Source organism: Trachurus japonicus, chromosome 19 (genome assembly GCF_045865225.1).
Source record: "Trachurus japonicus isolate A0001 chromosome 19, Traja_1.0".
Lineage (NCBI taxonomy): Eukaryota > Metazoa > Chordata > Actinopteri > Carangiformes > Carangidae > Trachurus > Trachurus japonicus.
Window position 1 is genome coordinate 1057501 of NC_140925.1, and position 20322 is coordinate 1077822.

The 20322-nt window shown below is 43.4% G+C and overlaps 2 protein-coding genes across 2 annotated transcripts in view; both read left to right on the top strand.

Annotated features, from left to right (window-relative positions):
- Positions 1-11262, top strand: part of LOC146967084 (uncharacterized) — a 12868-nt gene extending 1606 nt beyond the window's left edge. The window contains exons 3-10 of the mRNA XM_085762163.1: positions 3136-3207; positions 6530-6817; positions 7514-7621; positions 7703-7801; positions 8969-9067; positions 9200-9298; positions 9451-9549; positions 11140-11262. Of these exons, the coding sequence (XP_085618289.1) occupies positions 3136-3207; positions 6530-6817; positions 7514-7621; positions 7703-7801; positions 8969-9067; positions 9200-9298; positions 9451-9549; positions 11140-11223 (948 nt within the window). The 3' untranslated portion in view covers positions 11224-11262. The remainder of the gene's footprint in view (positions 1-3135; positions 3208-6529; positions 6818-7513; positions 7622-7702; positions 7802-8968; positions 9068-9199; positions 9299-9450; positions 9550-11139) is intronic.
- Positions 11263-19930: 8668 nt separating this feature from the next.
- LOC146967085 (scavenger receptor cysteine-rich type 1 protein M130-like) overlaps positions 19931-20322 on the top strand; it is a 40258-nt gene continuing 39866 nt past the window's right edge. Inside the window, exon 1 of the mRNA XM_085762164.1 lies at positions 19931-20018. Within this exon, the coding sequence (XP_085618290.1) occupies positions 19931-20018 (88 nt within the window). The remainder of the gene's footprint in view (positions 20019-20322) is intronic.

A 20322-nucleotide genomic window follows, 5' to 3' on the forward strand; every position in this document is an offset into this window, starting at 1 on the left:
TTCTAATTCATTGCGATGCAGCTGTACATGTAGTTCTCAACGGGCCTGAACATTAAAACCAGACTGGACTCGACGTGGCTCAGAGCGTTGACTCTCGGCCCTGACCCGACCGGACTCGACCCAAAGTCATCGACCACGTTTACATGCAGTCATTAACTCTTTCATAACCAGAATATTACCAATAACCAGGTTGTGCTCGACCATGTAAACATTAATAACCCTTTTTAAAAACCGGAATATGTTCATATTCTGGTTTGTCCGTACGTCACTGTTTTTGATCAGGATATCCCAATTGATTACAGTTACCACGTAACCAGGAATGACCCTGTCTGCTCTGACCTTAAAGGGATAGTTCACCGAAAATTGAAATGTCCCTCATTATCTCCTTCTCCCCCTCATGTGGACTAAGGGCTGGGAGAAGTTTCAGAGTCCTCCGTGGCTTCTCTGAGTTACAGGGGGTCTCGGCGTAGCAGTGCATGTCCATATGACGGTTGCAAATGGATACCAACTGTCTTCATAACAAAAAGACACACCAAAAAACATCCAGATACCTCCATGCTGCTCGTATGTAATGTCCCTCTTGTATTGAAGCCCCGACATGAGAAATTGTCCCGAAAAAAATTAAATAAGTCTATATTTCAAGCTTGTTTGTAGCTGAAGCTCCTCTTCCTGCGTTTCAATCCACTTCAATACAAGACGGACGTTACATACGAGCAGCATGGAGGTATTTGGATGTTTTTTGGTGTGTCTCAGAAAGAGGAAACAGTTTCCATGGAAACCCAAAAGCTAAAGAGTCATTTAAAGTTTCAATTTAAATCGTGTGTGTGTCTATGTGTGTGTGTGTGTGTGTGTGTGTGTGTGTGTGTGTGTGTGTGTGTGTGTGTGTTCTGTGACCTCTGACATGTGATTGGTGGATAATAAAGTGCATCAGAAGTAGGTTAACGATTGGCTCCAGTCCACCTGTCGCCGTCATGGTAACAGTCTGTCAGCTGACACACACACACACACACACACACACACACACACACACAGGTCCCCTCCCTCTCTCTAACAGACCCATCAGTGTTTGTCTGTTTGTTTCTTCTTCTCGCTCAGAGATCACATGACCTCCTCTGACCTCTGACCCCCCCACTCTGGGGAGTTACTGGCTAATAAAGTGACACCAGAGAAGGTCATGTCCAACACACACACACACACACACACACACACACACACATAGACACACACACACGCGCGCACGGCTTTAAGCTGAGGCTGCTGTTCCTCTTTAAGCTGCTAATAAAGTTTTATAATGGAGGAGCCAGAGGTCGTGTGTCCGGCTGTGAGCTGCATCTCAATAAAGTTATTTGTGTTCAGCCTGTTGGGAGTTGGGGTGGGGGTAGAGGGGGGGGCACTGTTTTGATCAGGATATCATATCCCAATTGATTACAGTTACCACGTTTAAACAGGAACGACCCTGTCTGCTCTGACCTTAAAGGGATAGTTCACCCAGAATTGAAATTTGGCTTACAGGGGGTCTCGGCGTAGCAGTGCATGTCCATATGACTCCATCAACACCTTCAAATCCCACCTCAAGACACACCTTTTCAAGTTATCCTACTCCGTATATAACACTCTGTCCCCTAACCATTTTATCCACCTTATCTATTTTTCTAGCCACACTGTATTTTCTTTGTATGTTTAAAGCAGAAGTAAGCGATCCGGTGGTTTTGGCTAATGCTGCGTTCCAGGCAGGTTTTTGAAACCGTAAATTACAGCTTCAAGTCACGACTTACGACTTTGTAGCGTTCCAGACAACCCACTCGTGTTTCTCCGACCTGTTTTACCTGTGAAAGTCACTATAACGGCCACTCGTAACTTCTGACCCGTGAACTCGTACCAGATCGAACTGGTACCACTTCACAGGTCGGAAAAACACCAGTTACGAGTTGCCTTGAACGCACCATAACTTCTTGTCAGCCGATGGAGTTAGCAGCCCCCGCCCTCGTCATGGATCTATTGGTCCTCGTCCCTACGTCACCACATTCAGGCGCATCCCTTGGCTGCACACACAGAGAGGACTGCCCCTTTATGCCGTTCTCTCTCCTCATTGGATAAAGGTTGTAGGATACAAGGAAAGTTTTCTCCTGGGCTCAGAGCAGAGCAGAGTGACTGACAGACCCGTGTTTCAGACCAAACACTCTATAGAAGTGATTGCTGTCGGAAGATACAACTATTTAAGACTTAGATTAACACAAATATATCACTTACTTCTGCTTTAATTTATGTGCTATTGTATTTCTACCTGTTTTGTTTCTTGTTTCTGTCTCATTTCTTACATGTAAGGTGACCTTGGGTTTTTGAAAGGCGCCAACAAATAAAATGTATTATTATTATTATTATTATTATTATTATTATTATTATTATTATTATTATTATTATTATTATTATATAACGGTTGCAAATGGATACCAACTGTCTTCGTAACAAAAAGACACACCAAAAAACATCCAGATACCTCCATGCTGCTCGTATGTAATGTCCCTCTTGTATTGAAGCCCTCAAATTTGACGAACCAGGAAGAGAAGCTTCCGCTACAAACAAGCTTGAAATATAGACTTATTAAATTTTTTTCGGGACAATTTCTCATGTCGGGGCTTCAATACAAGAGGGACATTACATACGAGCAGCATGGAGGTATCTGGATGTTTTTTGGTGTGTCTTTTTGTTACGAAGACAGTTGGTATCCATTAGCAACCGTTATATGGACATGCACTGCTACGCCGAGACCCCCTGTAACTCAGAGAAGCCACGGAGGACTCTGAAACTTCTCCCAGCCCTTAGTCCACATGAGGGGGAGGAGATCATGAGGGACATTTCAAGCCCCGAAATGCAAAATTGTCCCGAAAAAAAATAAACCGGGAAGAGGAGCTTCAAGAAGCTTCCACTACAAAACAAGCTTGAAATATCGACTTATTTAAATTTAAAGCTGCTAATAAAGTTTTATAATGGAGGAGCCAGAGGTCGTGTGTCCTGCTGAGAGCTGCATCTCTATAAAGTTATTTGTGTTCAGCCTGTTGGGAGTTGGGATGGGGGGGAGTGAGCGGTCAGTCATGTGACTTGTCCAGGTGTCCATGTGTGTCCATGTGTGTCCAGCAGGTGCAGGACGGAGGCTACGAGTTGTCCGTCTCTGAGGAGAAGCAGGACGCCGATCCGGTCCACGTCAAGGTAGCTGTCAGTCTGTCGTTGGGTTGGGATTCGATTTTATCACATAGTTTAGTTTAGTTTAGTTTATTAGTTTAATAAGGGACAGTGTGCAATTACATTAATCATTTAAAGGGGGGAAAAAATGAAAAGATGTTTGCACCAGATTTAGCTCCCAGCTCATTTCCATCTGTAGTCCCTACACATAACATAAAAGTAATAAAATACACAGAATACAAGCTACTATACAAAGGTGAGGCATAAACAGACAGACAATGGACAACACTTAGACAACAACATGTATGAGGTAGGAAAAGTGCAAAGTGCTCATAGCGGCAGAACATGAAAGTGGCAACAGTGGCAGATACCAACGATGGTAATTCTCAGTTACAAAAATAAAAAGTTACCAGCTATGGTGATGTGACAGATGTATCTGTGGATATCAGATAAATAACAGAGACAAAAGGTGCTAACGACAAAGAGAAACAGCCTAATGAGTCGGGCAGAAAGCCTGACAGCTCCATCTAGTGTTGGCAACTTTGATGGCTAAGGAGCCATTTCTTTGTGGCAAGATAGAAGCTGCGATAGTTTTTGCTGATCTTCAGGTCATTAGGGAGACTGGATTAACAGTCTCCCAGTTGACATAGTCAAGGTTATACAATAATTATACAATAAAATAAATTATTACACGGCTCTATTGAATGCTGCTCTCTGATTGGTCCAGCGCTGCGTTCTGCGGTCTGTTATTTCTGTATAACGGACCGTCGTCAAGTATAACAGACCGTTGCGAGGGACAGCGCTCTGATCAGCGCAGTACAGAAAAGAGAAACTGCAGGATATTTACCTTGTGTTTCATTTTTACCGTCATTAAACAGCTTCGGACTAATAGTGATGTTAGATAAATGACTTGTAACCTGTTACAAGGAGAGTGGAGGCTCCGTCCACACCGCTGCTGGAAACCAAACCTGCTGATCAGAGCCTCTGACCCGGTGTCACAGCTCTCCTCTCGTCTCGGTCGGACCGCGACTCCGCGACACAAACGCACCCCGTAAACAGTAAAGTTAATCTCTTGTTTATGACAGATACGACTACACACAATACACACATTTTAACACGTGTATGATAATCTATCGATCCACTGATTGATTATCAAAGGTTTCAAATGCACGAACCGGAGGAGGTTCGGCAAAACAGTGGAAGTGACCGGTCTTGCAGATTCGCTAAATTATGCAATTTTAAATCAATGAAAGTCGTATTTTGATCAGAATTATGTTTCAAATTAATTATTTAACTCGTAAACCGTGTAATAAGCGGGATAATGTATAGTTGGTCGGTTGTTATGGAGAAATAAACCCCTTCATGTTGTATGAAACCCCTCCGCTTCGGGATTCCATACAACCTGTCGGGGTTTATTTCTCCATAACAACCTCCGAACTATACATTATCCCTTACATAAAACTAACATTATAAACACAGCAGACATGGAGGGAAGGGGCTCGGATAGGAATGCCAGATGCAAGATGAGACTGTTCCAGTGGACGGACCAGATGCTTTGCTTGGTTGTGTTACTTAGCACACATGCTAATTTTCTTTTTTTGTAATTCAAGTTTTTATTTCTTTTATCTCTGGTGTCTGACAGTAGAACATCTTATGCACATTACATGTAGCCTCAGTGGCAAAGCAAAACAAGAATAAAATAAAATGAAAGTACCATATAAATGATGTAAATGATGTGTAGGGGACATATTGATGCATTTACAACATGTTGGATAGACTCAGGAAAAGGTATTAAAGCTGTAGGATCAGTCAATGTGAACAAGTCCCAGCCTGGTGCCTTGATCTTCTTCCTGTTATTCATCTTGTGGAGCAAAACTTCATATGAAGCTGTTTGAACCATAATGTTTATCCACTCTGTTAGTTCAGTCCCGGCCATGATTACAGAGAACTCTCTACTTGATGTGTTTAGTATTTGTCTTCTGTCTCCTAATAGACGTAACCTGGGAGATAACGCGATGTCACTACGTGCTCATTTTCAACACCAGTCTATAGGCGTCTGTTCTAAAAACACAGAGCATATTATCAACAGTGTAGGAGATAAAACAACAGTAACAGACTGATCTAAAAACACACAGAGCACAAGATCAGAGAGAGGAGATGAAGCAAACAGAAAGATTAGTAACGATGAAGAAAGGAAAGTTAAAACTAAATATTCAGTTCTTGATCACAGACGTTTTAAAACCTGATTAGGAGAGTGGGGAGGAAGTTAATTGAATTGAATTGAATTAACTTTATTAATCCCGCAGAAGGGAAATTTGTTTGTCCCAGCAGCACACAACAATAAAAAGCAAATACATAATATAAAAATAGACAGATAAATACTCAAGGCACACACACAACAATCATTCATTAAAAATATGGTCAGCTAGAATATTTTTAATGAATGATTGTTGTGTGTGAGTGAGTGAAGTGAATCTGGAAATCTTAAATTGGAATGAAACGGTTCTGGATTGTGGAGGCTGATGCTGATGCTGATGCTTTACAGGTTAAAACATTATGAAACTGTTTGTAGAAAATAAATTGTGTTCTTTTTTTTTTTTTTTATTACAGTGAGATCCCCATGAGCTTTTTGCAGGGCAGCAGCTACCAGCAGAGGTCACTGTGCAGCACAGATGTACTGAGTCTTCTCTGTCAGAGCCACTAATTACTGCAACTCAGCACCAAACGATATTAGAGACATTAGGACATTTACTGCTTTTAAATCTAAGATAAAATCATCGTTTATCATGCACCACCAACTGTAAATTAAAACATTAGCTCACTATCTTGCAATATTATTAGTGTTGTATCTTAACTTTGTTTTGTTGTGTCTTACACTGCATTTTATTCTTGCTGCACTGCAAAAACTCAAATATCTTACCAAGAATATTTGTCTTATTTCTAGTCAAAATGTCGTTTCTAGTCAAAACGAATCTCATTCTACCTAAAATAAGACTCATCACATTAAAAAGCAGCTTGTTTTTAGACACTTTTTACTTCATTCAATGATATTTTCACTTGAATTAAGTAGAAAAATCTGATAGTGGAGCAAGTTTTTCTTTCTTATTACAAGCACAAAAAACTTGCTTTCACTGGCAGATTTTTCTACTTATTTCAATTGAAAACTCATTTGAAACAAGTGAAAATGATCTAAAAACAAGTTCATTTTTAGGTGATGAGTTTTATTTTAAGTGGAAAGAGATTAGTTTTGACTAGAAATGAGACATTTTGACAAGAAATAAGACAAATATTCTTGGAAAGATTTTGAGTTTTTGCAGTGTGATATCAGGCCTGATGGTTCTGTCCTTCTGTCCTGGTCCTGGTCCTGGTCCTGGTCCTGGTCCTGGTCCTGGTCCTGGTCCTGGTCCTGGTCCTGGTTCTGGTCCCGGTCCTGGTCCTGGTTCTGGTCCCGGTCCCGGTCCTGGTCCCGGTCCCGGTCCCGGTCCCGGTCCCGGTCCCGGTCCAGACCGACGGCTCAGGTCGTCTGCTGCTGGAGACTCCGGCCGACCTTGAGAACCTGCTGCTGCTGAGGAGGAAGAGACAACAGCGAGCTGCAGGGAGGAGACCAGCTGCCCCGCCCCCTGCTGCCGTCACCGTGGTAACACGTCACACACCACACCACACGTCTGAGCCGTCACTGTAATAATAATAATAATACATTTTATTTATTTACAAATGCTCAAAGACACTTTACACTTTAAAAATCATAAAATAGAGCAAGTCAAATTGTAATTCAAAAGTATCAAACCCATAAACTGTAAAGAGAACGGCCGTAGCACCGTGCCGTCACCCATTGGTTTGGGGGAGTCTGTTTTGTTCCGCTACTACAGGGGTTTGAGCTGCGCCATGTTGGATTCTACTGCCATATTTGGAGCGGTGCGGCGGTTAGCCGGCTGAGAACCTGCCCACTGGCCTCGTAGCAGTGGTCTCCGGACCTGTCACTCAACGGTTCCGCGCCCTGATTGGCCAGAATTTTAACCTTATAACAGTAAAACAGTAGAGTTAAAAAAAAATCCCCCCCCCTCAGAGTGTGTGCGGGGGTAGAAACTATCGGTTGGGACGAAAAAAATAAAATGTACCAGGCTGTAAATATGTTTTTTTAAGCTGTAAAATCAGTGATTTTAACATGGGGCTCGATTGGAGTTGCTCCCTTCTGGAGCCAGCCCCCAGCAACAGCCGAGGGGATTGCAGCTTTTTGAACACGGAAGTGAGCTTCACTTCTCAGACCGACAACTGCCCCCTTGATCAAACCTCACATCTCCTACACTGCTGTGTGTGTGTGTGTGTGTCTCAGCCTTATTATGTAGATGAGGACGACTTCTTTAAGGCCTGTGACCAGGGCCAGCAGCTGGTGATTGACAGGTACCTGTCCACAGGTGGAGACATCGACGCCCGCGATACCGTGAGTCACACACTTGTTGATGCGTGTGTTGGTGTGTGTTAATGTGTGTTAATGTGTGTTAATGTGTTAATGTGTGTGTAGTTTCAGAGGACCGGTCTCCACAGAGCCAGCTCTCACGGTCACACCGAGGTCGTCGGCAAACTGTTGGAGTCTGGAGCCGACGTCCACAGCAAAGACAAGGTAACCAGTTTAATCCAGTTAGAACCAGTTTAATCCAGTCAGAACACCAGTTTAATCCAGTCAGAACCAGTTTAATCCAGTTAGAACCAGTTTAATCCAGTCAGAACCAGTTTAATCCAGTGAAAACACCAGTTTAATCGAGTTAGATCCAGTTTAAACCAGTGAAAACACCAGTTTAATCCAGTCAGAACCAGTTTAATCCAGTGAAAACACCAGTTTAATCGAGTTAGATCCAGTTTAAACCAGTGAAAACACCAGTTTAATCCAGTCAGAACCAGTTTAATCCAGTGAAAACACCAGTTAAATCCAGTCAGAACCAGTTTAATCCACCTAGAACCAGTTTAATCCAGTCAGAACCAGTTTAATCCAGTGAAAACACCAGTTTAATCGAGTTAGATCCAGTTTAAACCAGTGAAAACACCAGTTTAATCCAGTCAGAACCAGTTTAATCCAGTGAAAACACCAGTTTGATCCAGTTAGAACCAGTTTAATCCAGTCAGAACACCAGTTTAATCCAGTCAGAACCGGTCTGATCCAGTCATTTTAATCCACCTAGAACCAGTTTAATACAGTCAGAACACCAGTTTAATCCAGTCAGAACCAGTTAAATCCAGTTAGAACCAGTTTAATCCAGTCAGAACCAGTTTAATCCAGTCAGAACCAGTCTGATCCAGTCAGAACACCAGTTTAATCCAGTTAGAACCAGTTTAATCCAGTGAGAGCCAGTTTAATCCACCTAGAACCAGTTTAATCCAGTCAGAACCACCTAGAACAACATTAATCCAGTTAGAATCAGTTTAATCCAGTTAGAACCAGTTTAATCCAGTTAGAATCAGTTTAATCCAGTTAGAACCAGTTTAATCCAGTCAGAACCACCTAGAACAACATTAATCCAGTTAGAATCAGTTTAATCCAGTTAGAACCAGTTTAATCCGGTTAGAACCAGTTTAATCCAGTCAGAATACCAGTTTAATCCGGTCAGAACCAGTTTAATCCGGTCAGAACCAGTTTAATCCAGTCAGAACCAGTTTAATCAAGTCAGAACCAGTTTAATCCAGTCGGAATACCAGTTTAATCCTGTCAGAACCAGTCTAATCCAGTCAGAACCGGTTTAATCCAGTCAGAACCAGTCTAATCCAGCATGGGTCTTGGCTGTGCTTCTTCCAGCTGTGGTCCACATGTGTCCACTGTGCCTGTAGAGGAGGACATCTGTCCGTCCTCAAGCTGCTGCTGAGCCACGGAGCCGACATCACCGCAACGGACAAGGTACAAAAACACTGCAGCAGTACTACAGCAGTACACAAGTGTACTGTAGTACTGACTCTAGTACTGACTGTGTGTGTGTGTGTGTGTGTGTGTGTGTGTGTGTGTGTGTGTGTGTGTGTGTGTGTGTGTCAGTTGGACAGTACTCCTCTTCATGTCTCTGTGAGGGTCGGACACATCGACTGTGCTGAACATCTGATTCACTGTGGAGCCGACGTCAACACACAGGACAGAGTGAGTCAACACACACACACACACACACACACACACACACACACACACACACACACACACACACACAAGTACACACACACACACACACACACACACACACACACACACACACACACACGCTGTCAGTGCTACAGCAGTACCGTGTGTTGCAGGAAGGAGACACTCCTCTTCATGACGCCGTTCGACTCAACAGCATCAGAATCATCCAGCTGCTGCTACAGCACGGAGCCAACACACACACCAGCAACCAGGTAACACACACACACCAGCAACCAGGTAACACACACACACCAGCAACCAGGTAACACACACACACCAGCAACCAGGTAACACACACACACACACACACACACACAGATACACACACACACACACCAGCAACCAGGTAACACACACACACACACACACACACACACCAGCAACCAGGTAACACACACACACACACACACACACACACACACACCAGCAACCAGGTAACACACACACACACACACACACACACCAGCAACCAGGTAACACACACACACACACACACACACACACACACACACCAGCAACCAGGTAACCAGTGTTGTGCAAGTTACTGAAAAATAGTAAGTAGTTACAGTTACTTCATTTTAAACTCAGTTAGTAACTGAGTTACTTAAACCAAAAAGTAATGTGTTACTGAGAAAGTAACTTTTTCATTACTTTAAAACGTTTTTTTGGTTTTTTTTTTCAATGCTCCCACTAAATAAAGGTTGATTGAATAGGCTTTATGCACAGCTCCACTACTTCCTTTTTTTTATCTGTACATTTTACCATCATCATCATCATGCTGCATGATGTCAGCAGCTACAACAGCATGACCTAACAGAACTGCAAAAAAATCTTGAGGATACGTCTTAACCGAGTTACATTCAAGAACCTGCATGTTTTCAGTGACGGAAAGTAAATTCATTTTTTTCGATCGATCAGCTGTGTTTACCTTTTTATAGAGGTGGATTTGAGTCCGTCTGTCGGACTCATACCGCTGCTGCTCGGGTGGAGTGGCTGCTTGTGTGTGTCGCTGTGACTCGAGCTGTGTCCCAGGGGCTGCAGGCTGCACTGGGACACAGCTGATCGGTCTGGGATGCTGCGTTAGCTGCGTTACCTTTAGCTCGCCGCCCTGTCCTGACCTGAGGCAGCTGACGTGTCGCCGAAACCACCTTGTGTTTCATTCGACCGGACTGTAGTAACGCGCCACTTCACATTCTCAGTAACGGCAACGGCGTGGTAACGATGGGAAAAGTAATTAATTAGATTACTTGTTACTGAAAAATATAACGCAGTTAGTAACGCCGTTATTACCAACACTGCAGGTAACACACACACACACACACACACACACACCAGCAACCAGGTAACACACACACTAGGGGTGGGAGAAAAAATCAATACACATAAATATCACGATATCTTTTCTGACGATTTTTAAATTGATTTTTTTTTTTTTTGAATTTTTTTGAATTCTTTTAAATATTGTGCACTGTGCATTTGTTCGCCTTTTTTACATACAGAGAGTCCAGGTTTTGAAAAGTTCACTTTATAATGGAGTATGTTAATTTATAGGCTCCTACAGTATTTGTGTGCAGATAAATGTTAAAAATGCTAAAGACTAAAAATCATAGAGAGAATCTGCAATATCGGAGAATCGCAATTTAAATCGAATCGCCATCCAAAAAAATCGTAGAAAAATCGAATCGGGAGAAAAGCGTATCGTCCCAGCCCTAACACACACACACACACACACACACACTCACACACACACACACACACACACACACACAGACACACACTAACCCTCTGTGTCTGCCCCTCAGTCTGGACTCTGTCCTCTGTCCTCGGTCCTCCAGTGGCAGAGCGAAGCCAAGACTCTCCTCATGGAGCAGAACCACAGGAAGTGATGTCATCAGCTCTCTATCATCATCATCATTGATTATTGACTGACTGTTTAAATAAAGTTTTGAAAAAAAAAAAAAAAAATTGACTGACTGGCTTTGTTGGTTTTCCTTTGAGTTGCTGGTCTTTTTAAGTGAAGTGAAAGTTGTTGTTTTTTAATTAATAAAGCGTTGATCAGTCTGCATCACCAACATGAATCTCAGCTCAACAGTTCCAAACTGTTTTGTTTTTTACATATTGTCAATATATCGATATGAAATTCTGTAGATTTCAATGTGGCTGCAGCAGAAACGCACAATGTTTTTTTGTTTTTTTCCCTCCATCGCTCTGTTTTGGAGACTGTGGTCATTGGTGTGTTTGGTGTTAAAGCAGTGAGAAGTGAGTGACAGTTTCCTCCACGCGGTTTTCTGTTTTACAGGCTGTGTGAAGAGTTTTGAAAATGTGACAGTCCACACACACACACACACACACACACACACACACACACACGTCTCTGACACTAGAATGACTATCAGCTCTGACCATGACGATGACACAGCCTGTGACCTCTGACCTCTGACCCTGGACACCAGAATGTGCAGAATTCAAAAACTCAAAATCTGACCAAGAATATTTGTCTTATTTCTAGTCAAAATGTCATTTCTAGTCAAAACAAATCTAATTATACTTAAAATAAGACTCATCACATAAAAAGTAGCTTGTTTTTAGACACTTTTTTTTTACTTTTTTCAAGCATCTTTTCACTTTAAATAAGTAGAAAAATCTGATAGTGGAACAAGTTTCTCTTTCTTATTACAAGCACAAAAAACTTGCTTTCACTGGCAGATTTTTCTACTTATTTCAATTGAAAATTAGTTTGAAACAAGTAAAAAATATCTAAAAACAAGTTCATTTTTAGGTGATGAGTCTTATTTTAAGTGGAAAGAGGTTAGTTTTGACTAAAATTGATATTATATAAATATTCTTGGAAAGACTTTGAGTTTTTGCAGTGAGGCCTCGGCTCAGATACACACACACACACACACACACACACACACCCAACACGTCTGAGTTTGACGTCTTCTGAGGACGCGCTAACTGATGAGGGGCTGATCAGAGTACAGATTACACCGTCACCACGGCAACCCAGAAGAGAGTCCCGCCCCCGCGGTGTTTGTCTGATCAGACGAGGACGAGACACCAAACCTGTCCCGTTATAACCAGCAGCTCTGCACACACACACACACACACACACACACACACACACCTAGACACATGTTGATAACACAAGGAATAAACAAGTGAATATTAGTGGATGTTGTCGTCCTTTTTCTGGGTCTGGGTCGACCATGCTCTGAGCTTTGGGACTACAGTTCCCATGATGCTTAGAGGGATTTAAGTGAGTGGCATGTTGCCTCTGAGTCGGTGCACACAGAGTTACACATGGCTCATGTTAGCATGTTAGCATGTAGCCCAAAGTGTGTGTGACTGTGCTGCTCTCATTGGTCCAACTGTGTTGATCAGTGTTGGTTTCTACACGTACGATGCAAAGGTGTGTGTGTGTGTGTGTGTGTGTGCATGTGTGTGACACTGATCGTATCGTTTCAAGTGCAACTGATAAAAAAATTAAATAGAAAAACATTTCCGTTGGAAAGTTAGTTTGAGCAGCAGCTGTTATCAGGTCGGACTCAGTGACAGAAACCACAGAGTTCTGATATCAGTCCCGCCCCCGCAGTGTTTGTCTGATCAGACGAGGACGAGACACCAAACCTGTCCCGTTATAACCAGCTGCTCTGCACACACACACACACACACACACACACACACACACACACACACACACACACACACACACACACACACACACACACACACACACACACACCTAGACACATGTTGATAACACATCACAAGTAATAAACAAGTGAATATTAGTGGATGTTGTCGTCCTTTTTCTGGGTCTGGGTCGACCATGCTCTGAGCTTTGGAACTACAGTTCCCATGATGCTTAGAGGGATTTAAGTGAGTGGCATGTTGCCTCTGAGTCGGTGCACACAGAGTTACACATGGCTCATGGGGGGGTCGGGGATGTATGTGTTTAATATTACAGTTGTTTAAGTGTCACACTTTAACAACAATAGGGCAGGCCAGTTTAACAGCAGGGGAAAGGGGGGGAAGGGGGGTTAGGGGGCGATGCAGGCGGCGGCTGGTGCAGAGAGATGGAGCTCCGGTGGATCTGTGGAAACACAGAGAGAGTGCGAGACACCAAGGCCAAACTACAAAGTGCAACAGATAATAAACTCTGGGTATTTAACTAGATAAAAACAGACTTCAGTCCATTTACATTTGGATTTCTTTGAGTTAAAATCCTCATAAAAGGGTCAGATCTGTGACTCTATATGCAGCAGGTGAATTATATGCGTGCATTGAGTTGAGTTATGTCCTGATGTGTTTCTGTGAAACTGTCATTCAGGAAATAACAAGTCATGCCATGTTAAATAGGATGTACACACCACACATAGATGATTAAGAGATAAAACCTGAGGTTAACAGAGGAGCAGAGGACGAGTCCAGCAGTCAGAGAGGAGACAGAGACGAAGACAGACGTCTACATGGACATGGATCACCTGCTGCTGCTGCTGCTGCTGCTGCTGTGGAGCTCAGGTAGGACTGAGGGACATGAGACAGATTCAAAGTTGGTCAAAGTCATCTGAGAGCTCAAGTCTCCTGGGTTTCCCATTCTGCTGCAGGCTGCTGCTTTGTTTCCTTTTTTCACCCTGAAACTGTAGAAAACTGAAATAATATATTGATATTGATTAAAATATTGCAAAAGAGTGTTTTATGTTTAAAGGTGTACAGAAATGGCCGTTTGTCCTGTTTGTTGCGCCGAGTTGTCACGAGTTGCCACACGAGTTTACCCGAGTAAGGAAAACGAATTTGATTGGTCGTTATCGAGCGGGCGGGATATTCAAAGCTTGGGGCGAGACCGAGCTCGGTGTGTGTGTGTGCGTGTCTCAGACGTTTGAATGACGGATGACGGATCCAATACCAGTGGCTGATGAATCGTGTACAGGCTGACGTATAATCCCTACGCCTGCATTATCCAATGTGAAAAAATAAATACACACTTTCATCCCGGATTTACTCAAAAATAGAATTTTGCACAAAGTTTGGGCTCCATCGTCTGATAGATGAGTTATTACACTAATGTTAAGACACACAGTGGAATCTAATTCAATTTTCTTTTCTGTACAGCTTTAACTTAACACCAGAGACCATGCACATGCACACATCGGGCCCAAAGGGTGCTCGAGCCCCCGCCCTTTTTGCCTCGTATTAAAACGTTTTTTAATGAATAAATAAATTCCTGTTGTGCATGCGAATGTATAAAAATGCCACGGTTATTTACTGTACACATTTCCTTGTAACACCGTGTCACAGTATTGTTTGTGTGCTGAGCCTAAAGCCGCTTCACTGCTGCTGCTCCGCTCTGTCTCTCACTGAGGGGCGGGGCTTAGAGGGAGAGGGGCGGGGCTTAGAGAGAGAGAGGGTGCCAAGCCGCTGCCTCATCGATGAGACGTGACAGAGTTGAATGACTTAACCCTTTGTGAGTTATAGATCCATGAACATAACGTCATTGAGACAGACACTGTTTTCATGCCAGGCGAGTGGAGCATTTTCGTAGATAATGAATTTGATAGTTAGAGCCCATATTCTTTCCCCCTAACCCTGTAAAGCCTGAACCATGAGATAATTGTCAGACAATTAAAATGTTTTGAAATTGTATTTCTTTATTGGACCTTCTGACAAATAATTTAAAAAATGTATAATACCAACAAAAAAAAAAAAATCAGATTTGCATAGAAAATTACTTTATACACCTGCTGTAGCCTATCTATTTTGATTCACACATTTTCAACACGGTTCTAATATAAAATAAGTTATGCAATATTAAGTAGTTTTACACTGCATCAATGCAGTAACTATTCCTATTGAGGTTTCAGTAACAAGTTTTAAGTTTTTCTCACCTTAACTTTTTCAAAATTGGCCAAAAATATCCATAGAAAACACATTTGGGTCCCTGACTGATAGCAGCCATTTTGGATGTCCCAAGTGAAGGTGTATGAATTACTGCACCCTGGTGGATTATCTGATCATTGCATGTATCTGATTGTATACATTAGGTTTTTCAGACCAGACTCATGTGTTTTCATGTATCAAATATGATACAAATGGCGACATAGACCACAAAGAACAGTTTACAGTGTCTAAAAAGAAGTTTATAATAGTTTATGTGTTTCCAACAAATATATGTAAAGTTTCCCGTTTTTATTTTCCTATTTTTTTTTTACTGATCATAGCTTTTTCTACCTTCAGATGACACCACTACAAAATGAATATTCTGAAACCCTAGGTTGTCTTGAAAAGAAGAATGTAAGTGACTTGGTTGTGTATTACAGGGCTGAAAGCATAGTGTTTGAGTAGTAGGCTCTACTGACTGACTAATCTGTGTGTGTTGTGTTTAATATCATTAGATATTGTCAAGTTCTTATACTGCAAATAAAGTATTTGTGTTAAAATTATGGTTGCGTCCTTCGAGCGATCAGATAAAAGGCCCCTCCAAACTAGAGGATGACATTTGTCGGGAATTCCCGCGGGTCACGTGATTCCCGTGGGATTCCCGCGGGATGGGAGTCAAAATTTTATTGATCCCGTGATTGGGACGGGACGGGAATAAAAATCAACGGGAGCGGGCAGGAGCGGGAACGCCATTAATAGATGATGATTTTCAGCCGTGTTAAACAACCAAAAGGTCAGATGCGTCCATGTTTGTAGTCATCTTTCAGTGGCACTTTTCTCTTCTCTCTTCTACTCTTTCACTTAGCAGCCTTGGTGATTTTGGGCGCCGCCTTGATTAAAAGGCAGATGTAGCGTCTTTTGCGAGCATTACTTTCAATATAGACGCGCGTCATGTGCGCTCACAACCCAAAGCGACGCATTCGGTGTTGTTTTTTCGTGCACATCCGACCTGCTTCTCCTCCGGTGTCCGGTCTCGGGTTGTGTCTCCCGGTGTCTAAGCACGGCGACCAAGCATTGATAAATACAGCGTGTCCTCCCGTGTTTCAGCTGGGTCGATACCGCGGGGCTATTTAAAAAAAAAAAAAAAAAAAAGCGCTGGTCGCGGTGGAGCTGAGAACAGCTGAGTTTTCTCTCCTAAAGCTGACATGTGGTCGGGTCACAGCCTCACAGTGCACCCTTAATTAATATTTCTTCAACCTTACAGCTCTCTGTCTGTCCACCAACTGTCCTGACTGTCCCTGAACATCACACAGGGACATGGAGCTGCTTGTGTGACTGGATACTGAGTTTTAATGTTTACATCAGGCTGAGTTCAATAGGGTTTATACTACTGTAATTTAAGTAGTTAAATAATAAGATATAATTCATATCAGAGTTAATATCATATAATATCATAATATATTATATAAACCCTGACAACAATGGAGGGAGGTGGAGGAGATGAAGCCGTTAAGTGTGAGCTACAGAATAAAGTCAGGAATAATGAATAAAAAATAAAAACGGGAGTGGGATGGGAGTGGGAGTAATTTTGAGTGGGAGCGGGATGGGATTGGGAGTCATTCTACAGGAGTGGGACGGGATGGGATTTATTTTTTTACTCTGGCCCGGGATTGGGACGGGATGGGATTTTTTCTCTGGGAGTGGGATGGGACGGGAGTGAAAATCCACTCCCGTGTCATGCTCTAGCTACTCCAAACCAACCTCCCGGGCTGAATTTCAACCCCAGCCCACCCCTGAAAAGTGGTGAAGTGAAACGATAAACAGATCACCTGAGTTGACCTGAACTCTGCCCATAGTTACTGTGAGTCAGAGCAATAAAACAGTCAGAGTAAAAAGCTGAATATTCATCAACAACTACAGAAACGTGAACAAGAGATATTTTACTATGATAACAGATGTAGATGTGCTGCTGCTTCATCATCTCACTGCAGGTAGTAACTAATGCAGTCTAACATATTAGCTATAGAGAGGCATGATCATCTTTACTGTAGAGACTGTCTGAGTGAGTCTCGGGGTACCATAGCCACAAAGCTGGAGCAGGGCAGAGGTTAGTGTGTGGATATCTGATTGTTTTTATTATTATTATTCAAGTGAATGCAATATGCTTCTGCAGCTCGTTAACAGACCACAGTGTGGTTTTACACTCAGCATCATTTAACTCAGGTGAAAGAATAACAACAGTCTGATACAGGTCAGCTGGCGCTGTTGCCGCTGTGTTTTTGAAATTTCCGGGTTTGATTCTCATGTCGGACGTAGCGCTTGCGCTGACGCTCTGCCCAATCAGTGGAAGGCAGTCGGCTGACGTCACGTTATAGTATCGCTTCGGCTCGCTTGAAACCAGGGCCGAGGAGGTACTAAAATAGTACCTGGTACCAGGTACTAGGGCTAGTAGTGCCGCGCCGCGCCGTGCTAGTGGAAAAGCGCCATTAGACTGCTGGTGTCTCGCACTCTCTGTGTGTTTCCACAGATCCACCAGAGCTCCATCTCTCTGTACCAGCCGCCGCCTGCATCACCCCCACCCCCCCACACCCTTCCCCCTGCTGTTAAACCGGCCTGCACTCCCTTCCTATGAACCAGTCTGCCATCCAGTCCTCCCATTAAGCTGGCCTGCTCTCCCTGCTTCCCTTGTCTACCAGAAGCTTCCTCCTTCAGCTGTTGTTAACATTTCCATGTTTCTCACACTCTCTGTTGTAAACAGTTTTCTTGTCTGTAACAACATCTCTGTCCCGTCTGTCCGTCCTGGGTGATGATCCCTCCTCTGTTGCTCACCCTGAGCTTTCTCCTGGTTTTCCCTGTTAAAAGGGTTTTCCATGGAGTTTTTCCTCAGTGGGTGTGAGGGTCTAAGGACAGAGGATGTTGTTATGATGCCATGTGAAGCCCTTTGAGACAAACTGTTTGTAAAAACGGGCTATACAAATAAAACTGCCTTGCCTTGCCTCCTTCCCCAAAAACATGCTCTCCACTAGGCTTGACAAATAAATAGTAAATATTACATTTGAAAAAAATCGTTCCAGAGGGGTTCATGATCTCAATTCTAGAAAAAAAAAAAAAAAAAAAAGCGTGATTCACATTTTTCCCAGAATCGTGCAGCTCTAAAGGGGCGTTCACACCGGACGCGATAGACGCGAATGGAGCGGCAACTCTACATTGAAAATCAATGTAAATGGCGCGATGACACGTGATTCAGGCGGAGGCGGCGCGAATGGAGCGTCTGGAGCGACGCGAATAAAGTTGAAAATATTGAACTTTTCAGGCGGCATCGCGCCGTGACATCCAATCAGCGACGAGTTCAAGCCGACGACGTCACTTCTTTGTACGGTTGTTTACACTCAGAACAACATGAAGGAGAAGCTAATTGTATATGAGCTGTGTGTGGCACCGCTGTCGTCTTCTACACAGAGTGGACAACAAAAAACACACACACACAGTGAACCCAGACACGACGGCGGGTGGTTTTCCGGTGTTTCTGAGACTTGTACAGCGGTAGTACAGTGCAGCAACGGTGGTGATATCAGCCACGATCGACGTGGAAAGAGAGCGGGTTGAGACCGGTTTTCAAATGAACGGGCGGAGCGTCTAGCGCGAATGACGCGAATGATCCAAAATGACCAAGCGGCGCGAATTGACCAATGACCAATCCTGCGCGATTGTATTCGCGTCTATCGCGTCCGGTGTGAACGCCGCTTAAGGCCTACACATGGAAGCCTTCTAAAGATACCACAGGAGAGGGTGACACAGTGAAAGAATAGGAAGTCATATATGGTAAATGGAGCTTTCAAAGCCATCTTAAGGGCGCTTGCTTCTTAGTGACGTCTCTGTCTTCACAGATCTCACTGATGTTTCCTTTCTGGTTTTCTCCTCAGGACTCTGGGCTGAAGGAAGCCACAACTCCACAGGTAAACAGAGAGGATGAGGACACATGAAGGTGGATGGATGAGTGTGGTGTCCAGTGGCGGACTGGCACCAAAAAGAGGCCCTGGCAATTTTGACAGAGAGAGGCCACATTGCCTTCTCAGGTCATGGGAGGGGGGTTGCACAATGGTTTGCACAGATAAAATGTGTGCAACACCTTCTCATCACAATCCACGCCATCTAGGCTACAGTACACAGATCAGCTGTTATTAAAATCCAACTCATCAATAACAGGATCACGATATTAGACCACCACTCACATTACACGACAAACAATGAATCCACACTCTAACCGCTCAACAATAATGTTAACTGTACTCAACAAGCTATTATTATTATTATTACAGATTACAGATATGACAGGCAACCTCCTGTCTGTGTGAGTGTGTGCGCGTGCCTGTGTAAGATAGAGAGGGAGAGAGAGAGAGAAAGTAGGTAAAACCCGCTAGCTGTTAGCTACCGTAGCTCAGGCGTTGGTCTCCGTCAGGTAAAAGCTGCCGTTTATTCCTCAAATGAAGTTTAAAAAGTTGTTGAGCCTCTCCGGTAGTGTTATCCATCACTGCAGTTGTAATACCCGCTAAACTGCTGGACGCAAAAACCGAGGGGGCGTCTGTGTGTTTACAATTCACGAAGGCAACGTAAACGTACGTGCCGCTTAGGTGAGTTACGCAATGAGGCAACGTAGCCTCCCTTGGCGTACAAGTCTGTGGGAACATACTGCGCATGCGCCAGATACACACCATGTGGGCAGAAGAGGCAGAGCAGCTCTGTGCCTTTCTGAAATACAACGAGACGGCGAGTGGCTTCAACGGCCGCTGCCTGGCCGGAGGTAAACTCATTGAGTCCCCTGACCGCACGTCCCTGCTTGAGAGCAGTTAAGAGGCAGGTGTGTGTCTGTGTGTGTGCGCGTGCGTAATTGAATGAGTGAGACAACCTACAGTAGCCTAACCCCCCCTCTCCACCCCTTAGAATAAGTTTTAATGTTGAAACAGGTTAAGAGTTAGTTACTAGTTTTGTGTTAGTCCATGGCATGATTTGCGGCCGCCTATTAACGCAGCCGCTCCGCTTTATTTATTTATTTAGCCTATTTATTCATTTATTTCTTTATTTGCGACCGCGGCCGCCTATGGAGC